This window comes from Bidens hawaiensis, unplaced genomic scaffold (genome assembly GCF_021521415.1).
Source record: "Bidens hawaiensis isolate Kalapana, Puna unplaced genomic scaffold, B.hawaiensis_p1.1 tig00085655_1, whole genome shotgun sequence".
Classification (NCBI taxonomy): Eukaryota; Viridiplantae; Streptophyta; class Magnoliopsida; order Asterales; family Asteraceae; genus Bidens; species Bidens hawaiensis.
The window spans coordinates 7,525-16,720 of record NW_027504157.1 but is presented as its reverse complement, the minus strand read 5'-3'; the positions used below and the strand labels follow the sequence as shown (position 1 = coordinate 16,720).

At 45.9% G+C, this 9,196-nt stretch overlaps 1 protein-coding gene across 1 annotated transcript; it reads left to right on the top strand.

Moving 5' to 3' along the window:
* Positions 1-994: 994 nt before the first annotated feature.
* LOC143607709 (pyruvate kinase, cytosolic isozyme-like) lies at positions 995-2,387 on the top strand. Its single transcript, XM_077083063.1, has 2 exons — positions 995-1,252; positions 1,965-2,387. The coding sequence occupies exons 1-2, from the start codon at positions 995-997 to the stop codon at positions 2,385-2,387; spliced, it is 681 nt and encodes a 226-aa protein (XP_076939178.1).
* Positions 2,388-9,196: the final 6,809 nt, after the last annotated feature.

The window sequence follows — 9,196 nt, the reverse complement described above, 5'->3', positions numbered from 1 at the left end:
CACAAAATACATACAGACCAAACATTCACCACTACTAGACCACCCATACACCATACACCCTTACAATTGATCAATGCCAAAATCTCCCCACCTTCCGAAGCAAGGTTTAACTTCTTCAACATGCTTCAACCCACAAAAAATTTAACACCTTTATTTCACTTATTATGCCATTAAGATTCGCCGCCTTTCCTTTGAACACCATCTCATTTCTAGCTTTCCAAAGGAACCAAATTGTTGTTGGACCAAATGGCATTAAACGCTTTAGCTTTCTCGGAAGGTAAGTTCAAGTATTTTTGCAAGTGGAGGATATCACGAGTCGAAAACGCGAAGAAGCTGAACACCTTACACCAATTCATAATTTTCTCCCAGATTCGTTGTGCAAATCTGCACACTGTTAGCAAATGTTCTGCTGATTCATCCTCCTTTTAGCTAAAAGTGCTTTCAATTTTAAAAATTACTTAAAAACTGTTATAAATATGCCCAATGACAAGTCTCGGTGATCATAAAGTATTAAATACGAACTACAGAAGCAAATTAGCCTAACTGATTCAAGCATATTTCTAAAACTAAATATAAAGAGAGAAAAAATTAGATGAACGACGATGAGCCTAACCGAATAAAATTTTTTTTACACAATCCAAACCATAACTCAGTAAGCTTATTTAAAAATTTGTTTGATAAATGAAACTTGGGATTTTATATAATTAATTCTAAAAAGTGATACAGTACAAGCAGCCACAATAGTGTGTCTAAACCCACCCTGCTTTCTGCTGCTCAGGTAATTAATATTAATCTTTCACTGCTTTATATAATTTGTTGTTTTAGTTAGATCTGCCTTTTAATGTTTGTAGATAGTTGTGTTTCATTCTGACAAAAAACACTTAATATTTGTTCATTATTGCATAATCATGAAATTCAATTGCTTGTATAAATGATTGATGATTATACGTGTTTTGGGCATTTAGGAATCAGATAAGATTAAGTGGTTGTTAATATGTCTAACATTGACATTGAGGGGATACTCAAGGACCTCCCCAACGATGGCCGTATACCGAAAACTAAGATTGTATGCACCCTTGGTCCGGCTTCTCGCTCCGTCGTGATGTGTGAGAAGCTGCTTCGGGCGGGGATGAACGTTGCCCGTTTCAACTTCTCTCATGGGACCCACGAGTATCATCAGGAGACGCTGAATAATCTTCGGATTGCTATGCACAATACTCAGATCTTGTGTGCTGTTATGCTTGATACTAAGGTAAACGATTGGGGAAAAGTTTATATATTATTAACATCAAGTAGTCCGTTTGACTTCGGTTGTGCATGGGTTGGGTTTCGACCCAAACTAAAACAAAAACCGAACTTTTGGTTTGTGGGTTTTTGAAAACCAAGTTCGGTTTCCTTTTCATTTTTCACAATGGGCTCATTTAGTTTTTCGGTTTCATGGGTCGGTTTTTGGCCCAAACCCAACCATTATTAGTACATTTTTGCCTAAAATTTTTGGGCTACTAAGCTACTTAACATTCAAGAATGAAAATTATAATCCACAAATTAACTAGCAAAAGTTGTTTTCCTTTTCGGCATTTACGAATCTTGTTCAGTTATAAAAGCCAGTTCGGTTTTTACTGTAATCTGTACGTGCAAAACCAAAATTGAATTAGAAATTCGGTTTCTGAATAACACATAAAACCAAACCGTCGGTTCTTTGGATTGTTTTGATTTTCTCGGTTTTTGCGGGTTTGGTTCAGTTGTAAAGTCGGTTCGATTTTTATGGTTCATTTTTCTCGGTTTTCTGTACGTGCAAAACCAAACTGAACCAGAATTCGGTTTTGAAAAAATATAAAACAAACCGTGCGCTTTGGGTTGGCTTTGTTTATTTTGGTTATTTATGTTACAAGATTGGTTATTTCAGTTTCATGCACACCCCTGCTTCGTTTGACTTAAAAATCAACCTTGTTTTCTTCTTGCAGGGGCCCGAGATCCGAACAGGATTCCTGGAAAACGAAAAGCCCGTCCAACTCAAGGAAGGCCATGAGATCACAATAAGCACCGATTACACAATCAAAGGAAATAGTGAGACCATATCTATGAGCTACAAAAAGCTGCCTGTTGACTTAAAACCGGGCAACACAATCTTGTGTGCAGACGGGACCATCACCTTAAAGGTGTTGTCATGTGATCCAGCATCCGGGACTGTTAGATGTCGGTGTGAGAACACAGCCATGTTAGGTGAGCGGAAAAATGTGAATCTTCCAGGTGTGGTAGTTGATCTTCCGACGCTTACTGAGAAGGATAAGGAAGATATTCTTCACTGGGGTGTTCCTAATAATATTGATATGATTGCACTCTCATTTGTTCGTAAGGGGTCGGATCTTGTGAATGTTCGTAAGTGAAGAAACGTGGATCTACTCACTGGTAGCAGATCTACTTTCCTCGGGTGTGATTATACTATTTCACCGATGGTTCTTCTGGATCTGTGTTCTTCCACCTACAAAATGAACAGCGCCGTTACTTACCCCTCAGAAAGGGACAGAGGGGTCCTCTTTGGGGTAACCCTCCGGCGTGAGAATCAGTATATTGTGGAGAAGATGATAATGTGTGTAAGGGAATCTCAAGAGTATTGCTCAATAGCTGAATACTCTTGATTGTGTGATTGTGTGTTTGTATGTAACTGACTGTGAGTGAATGTAATTCAATATGATTGAATGTGATATCACTGCCTGTAACTGTCAATGATTGAGTATGAATCCCCCATCAAAGTGGAGTTGATGCTGTATTTATAGTGCTAGGGTTTCCACTGGTTGGGCTCAACCTCGTTGGCCTCCTCCAATCGCACTGCGCCACGTGTCCTCTGGGACACCTGGCGCTTTCTCGTTGGTTGTAATCACGTGGTAGCACATGTGTCATGCTGAGTTGTCGACCTTTCATTTGGCAGCTGTCAACATCAGCATATTCTTACTCCTTAAAAAGATGCCTTCTGGAAGGTTGTCTGACGTGCACAATCAAGGTTGCCCTAATCCTGATTTGGATAAGGACGAGGTTGATTATGTGCACGTGTGATATGCGCTCATCCTGAGGATGCGCGAGGTCTTCTCTTTATTCTCACGCGCAGATATTTCATGCGCAGGTGTGATATGCACGAGCATGTGATATGCGCCGCGCGCTGGTGCGCCGCGCGCATATGTGACGCGCGAGCATATGTGTGCCTGGGCAGATGTGATATGCAAGAGCATGTGATATGCGCCGCGCGTTGATGCGCCACGCGCATATGTGATGCGCGAGCATATGATGCCTGAGCATGTTTTGTATGCGCCATGCGCATAGGTTTTGGCTTTGTGCCTTCATAATGTCTTTATCTTGTGGGTTGACCCGCCTTGCTCGGTGTTGAGGCGGGTACATACCTCTTCAAGCCCCCCCGGTCTAATGTGTGTCTTATCTCGCGCGAGCGCGGTAAGATGGATATTAGACTTACTGATTTGGTCTTTTAAAGGGGTTTTGTCGTTTTATTGGTTGTTTCCATCGTTGCGCGAAGTTCTATCCATTTGGTTGAAAACGAAGGGTCCAAACACGTGGTTAGTTGGTGGTGACGTGCGCCGTAAACATGTCAGACGTTTCGTGTGCTCGAGGTGCTACAGTTGCCTTTCATGTCCCCTCACACAGCTGTCTTGAACACGTGTCGCGCTCGCATTGGTTAGCACCTGCGAGTGGGGGCGCGTCTCTGTTCCGTGGCAGGTCGGTTACATTTTTATGTCCCCTCAACAGTGTTAGGGACACGTGTCGCGCCCTCGTTGGCTTGCACCTGCGAGTGGGGGCGCGTGAAATCCAATCAGTTGCCACATTTCTCTCTCCTGGGCCTATAAAAGCAGGCCCTTAGGAAATTTTTTATCTTCATCTTCATTGTTGCTAATTTTCGAGTTTCTGCCTTTCACATTCTGATTTGAGAGTTTTCATCTTTTCGATTTTTCGAATATCTGCTGCTGCAGTTGTATGTCTGATAGTTCAGACTCGTCTAGCCCCTCAATCACCTCTATTGCCTCTCGAAGACGCCGTGTGAAATCTGTGGTGATGTCGACATTGAAACAAAAGGGGAAGGGGAAGAGGGTTGTTGAGACCACATCGGAGGAAGTAGGGAGGACCAAGGCCACCAAAAGGTGGAATGAAATCCCCTGCAAATTGAAGCAGGCCGATCTCGACAGCCTCATCGCCTCTCAGGGCTTTCCCACCCTGTTTGGCTGCATGTTGCCTGGGTCCGGGCAAACGGCGGCGGACCCGCCTGCCGGCTATATATCCCTATATAGCCACTTTTTCACCCACTGCAACCTTCGTCTCCCGATAACAAGGTTTGTGGGTACACTGCTGAAGTTCTATGGGATTCATATATCCCAAGTCCATCCGTTTGGACTCGTGCGCGTGACTCACTTTGAGTTCATGTGCAAATCCCAGCGCGAGGAGCCGACTCCTCGGCGCTTTCAGTATTTTTACAAGCCCAAGATCCAAGACAATTGGTTCTCTTTTATTCCTCGCAGTCAGAAGGTGAAGTGCTCCACTGTTTCATTCAAGAGCCTTCATGACTGGTCTGAGAGGTTCTTTTACATAAGGGCTGGTGTGATCCCCATCCGTATGACCATGCGCTCTATCTCTTCTGCGCCTGCGGATGAGGGTGTCCTCAAGAACCCAACTGGCGCCTGGGTTAAGAAACTGACCGCCGAACCATCCCCCGCGAAGAAAATTCGCGAGGAGGCGCTGGTGGGGGTCGACATGAGTAAGCTATGGGCCGACAGCGCGCTTGAGCACGTTATCCAAGTCGACGGGTTGTGTAAGTTTTTTTTTTTTATTGCTTTATTTGTTTTTTCTGCGCGAACATAATTCTTTTGCTGATATCACTTGACTTGTTTTTGCACAGTCACCAATGATTATATCCTTGCCGCTTATGATGATCAAGTGGAGGGTGGCTCCTTCGCGCTTGGCGCTGGGGAGGTTGGTTTCCCAGATCGCTTCGATGACATGTTCATCCCAGTGGATCTGGAATTTGACTTTGATAGTGACGCGCCTGGTAAGCCTTCGCACTTATGCTTATTCCCTTAGAATACCAAAGTTTATTAACAGTTCTGTTCCTTGTATTTGCAGATGCGCTCGAAAATTATGAGCTGGAGCTCGCGGAAGAGGAGGAGGAGGAAGAGGAGGCGCCCCTACTAAAGCGCAAAGCTAAGGGGAAATCTGGCACAGGGGCCAGTAAGAAACAGAAGAAAGATGACACCCCTGTCGCTCATCCCCATGCTCAAACGAAGGGACCTAAGGAAACCCAGGTGTTTACCACCAAGGTTTCTTTAGCTTCCCTGCCTGTGAGAGTGGGCAGACCTCCTGTCCACTTGAGGTATGGTGGCGTCACCTCCTCCGTTCGCGCGGCTGAAGAGAGAAGCAGTGCCGCGCCTGCAACAGGTATACTTTGCTTATCTTCATCTGATTGAATTGTTATTAAACCTTTGCTCTTTTGAATGTTTGCAGGACCGGCGACGGTAGCAGATCAACCGCCGGCGCCCCAAGGTGCTGCGCCTTCGCCTGGGGCTGGTTCGAAGTCCCCTGTTCTACCCTCTGAAAAGGGTAGAATGAACTTTATGGCGATGTTCGCCGCGCGAACAGAATTGCGCCAAGGTATGTTTTGCACATTTGTCTTTTGAATTTTTTCTTTTGGATTCAGTCATAAACCATTTTTCCTTGTTGATTTGTTCATAGGAGTTGTAGCTGGCGCACAAGTTGCTGGTGACACTCCTGGCGCCGTTGCCGGCGCCACTGGTTCTGCTCCTGCTCCTGCTAGTGCTGAGTCTCCCCTTATTGGGATTACCAAGGAGCAGGAAACCGTATTGCGCGCCGAACTGGCGGCGTCGAGATTTCCCTCGCCTCCTCCTACACGCAGCCCTCCCCGCGAGACTGGTTTGGAACCTTCCAGGTCGCAGGAGAAGAGGCCTATTGAAGAAGATGAGGAGGATGAGGGGGTTCAAGCTGAAGACTCCTTGGGAGACCGCGCCAGCCCTGCGATGCCGCAAGAGTTCGCAGCGCAGACTTCTGGTGGGGCTGGCGCTGACTTTTCTGCTTCATCCCCGCAGGCATGTTTTAATTTGTTACTCCGCTGCGCGTTCCTCCATATAAGTATGTTTTATGACTTAGAACATTTCTTGTTTTATGCAGGAAGGTGACCACGTTTACCGCCCGAGATGGAATATTAATGAAAACAGTTCCTTCCAATCCATGGGCGTATGCGAGGACTTCTGGGCTCATGCCGTGCCTCCTACTGAAAGGAGGTATCAGGAGGAGCGCACCCGCGCGGACTTGCTGAACGACCATATTTTCGCTGGGTCGGCTTTCTTCGCTGCTTCCCAAGAGCTTCGTCGTGATTATATTAAAGTACGCGATGCTCTTGTGGAAGCCCAGCGAGAGGCTAAGGTGGCTGCCTGGAACCTTTCAGATGCTCGCGCGCGAGCTGAGAAACTCCAGGCGGAGCTCAGCGAAAACCGAGCAAGTGCCAACACCGCCTTTATTAAGCGCGGGCATGAGCTCCAAGCTGCGCGGGAGAAGCAGCAGGCGGCGGAAGCCGAAGTTGCCAAGTACGCGCGGAGAGTGCGAGTCTTGGAACAGCAGGCTGAGGCGCGTGACCAAGCTATCGTCCAGAGTATCACTGAGAAATCATCACTGGAGAGCGAGGTTGCGCGCCTGAAGAGGGAGTTAGCGGCCGCGCAGGCCGATAGAGATGAGGCCTTGGCGACGGCGGCGTCCAGCCAGGAAGCACTTGGTGCTGCGCAGGCGGAGAAAGAAAAAATTTTGGCGGCAGCAGCGTCTGATAAGGAGGAGCTAAAAAAGACCAAGGAAACTGTTGAGTTATTAAACTCCCAGGTTCCTGCCCTCGAGACGTCTGTTGCTGGCCTCGCGCAGGATCGCCAATGGCTGGTGTCACAGGGCATGACTCGTTGCGCTTTGGCGATGAAATATTCCGCCGAGTTTCAGGCCCTTGTGATGGACTGCAATGCTGCCGCGCGCTTGGTGGGCCGAGCTGAAGGGTTTACGGATGGGTATGAATATGGCATGTTGAAGAAGAACCCATCCGAGTACCCTTACAAGAGCGACGCGGCCTGCGCGGACATGGCCGCGGTGGGGGAAAAGTGTATGAATACTCCCATCCCCATCCTTATGCAGGTACCTTGACCTTACTGAGTTTTACTTGACTAATTTTCCAAGTGTTTTGTACTCAATATCTTTCTAATGATTTGCAGATAGCTGCGCTTGCTGACCAGCACGACCTCGGCGCGCTAAAGAAGTTGCTCGATGAATGCGAGAGGGCTGGTGGCGATGATGGTGGCGCGGGGGATGTTGCCCCTGCCTGCGGCTCTGGCGCGGCGAAATAATCTGCTCCTGACACCGTTGTGATAGAAGACTCCAATGAGGAGGAAGAACTTGACTATGGTCAGTTCGGAGATGAGGAGCAGACCGCGCCAGATGCTGCGGGAGATGATGAGTGTGATGAAGTGGCTGACGTCGACGTGGAGACTTGAGAAGCCCTTCATCAAATTTTATATATATATATTTTTTTTATACTTGTAATTTGTAACTCATCATACTTATAAATTTCAATGCTATGGAATGAAACTTGTTTTCTCCTTTTCACATCTTGCGCATTTCCATTCATCTCTTCATGTTTGCTCGTATAGATATAAGATATGCTTGCACGTTAAAATAAGAACAAGGCTGTAAGGAAATTATTCACTTAACCATAGTCCTATTTTGTAAGTGGTTTCGCAATATCTTGTTTATGCTGACATGCGCGATAACTTTTCACAATTCCTTTTTCGCGCGTCGTTGTCGCGCGGTTTTTACATGGAAGTATGAGTTTTAGCCATTACATGTCAGCATGTGTTACTCAGATATCTACTCTGATTCCGCGCGCGACCTCGACCTGAGTCCTTAAGAACTATGATTTGGCATGTACTTTGCCTTAGTTGTGTTTAAGGATTTTCTTTTTTTTTTTTTTTTTTTTTTTTTTTTTTTTTTTGATCAGGCTGCGCGGGATGTAAGATGGATGTTTGTGAGTGTTTTGAGCTAAGGCTCTTTGTTTTGGGCTAAGGCCCTGACGTTTTTAGAGTTAAGACTCATTAACGTGTTTGAGCTAAGGCTCGTAGGTTTGGGCTAAGGCCCTGACGTTTTAGAGTTAAGACTCGTTAACGCGTTTGAGCTAAGGCTCGCGCATGTATGTTTTACTTCGTTTTATTTTGTTTTGAAGTCAATATAGTGTTGTCATATTGCTCCAAATTAATAAAGGAAGTGTGAAACATGTATGCAAAGGTAATAGAACAAATATTGAAAGATAGCGCGAATCATCATTCATGATGGCTTAAAAGCCTTGATTACATATTTGAACTTTTACATGAAGCATTTTCTAAGCTGTGCCGCGTTCCACGCGCGCGGTATCTTTTTTCCATTCAAATCTTTTAAAGTGTACGCGCCTTTCCCCAAATCTTCTGAAATTTGATAAGGTCCCTCCCAATTGGGGGACATTTTTCCTGGGGGTATTGCGCGGCTAGCTTCATTGTTTCGAAGGACAAAATCATTTTTCTTGAAGTGGCATTCTTTAACGCGCTGATTATAATATTTTTCCAGCTTTTTCTTGTATTTGGCTTCATTGATGATAGCCGCTTCTCTGCGCCCTTCAAGCAAGTTGAGGTCCAATCTTCTTTCGCGCTCGTTGTCAGTCTTGCTCATCATGAGTACCCTATGGGATGGGCATCCAATTTCTGCTGGGATCATAGCCTCTGTCCCATAGGTTAGGCTGAACGGGGATTCGCCGTTGCTAGTTTTGCTTAATGTCCTGTGCGCCCACAGGACATTAGGTAACTCTTCGACCCAAGAATGGGATTCCCCCTCCAACCTTTTCTTAAGCCCATTTAACAAACTTTGATTCGCGCGCTCCACTTGGCCATTCCCTTGAGGGTGGTAGACCGAAGTGAAGATTTGGTTGATGTGCAATTCTTTGAGCCAGCTGGATATCTTCCTGTCAGTGAATTGTTTGCCATTGTCGCTCACAATTTCCATAGGAAGGCCAAAACGGCAAATGATGTGGCTCCAGATAAATTGCTTCATCGCCTCAGCTGTGATTCTTGCTAGTGGCTTGGCCTCAACCCATTTTGTGAAATAGTCTATCGCCACTACCAAAAAT

Excerpts from the sequence above, each read along its gene's own strand:
- LOC143607709 (XM_077083063.1), top strand. The coding sequence starts at position 995 with ATGTCTAACATTGACATTGAGGGGATACTCAAGGACCTCCCCAACGAT. Across the intron at positions 1,253-1,964 it reads CTGTTATGCTTGATACTAAG|GGGCCCGAGATCCGAACAGG; the intron begins GTAAACGATTGG and ends TTCTTCTTGCAG.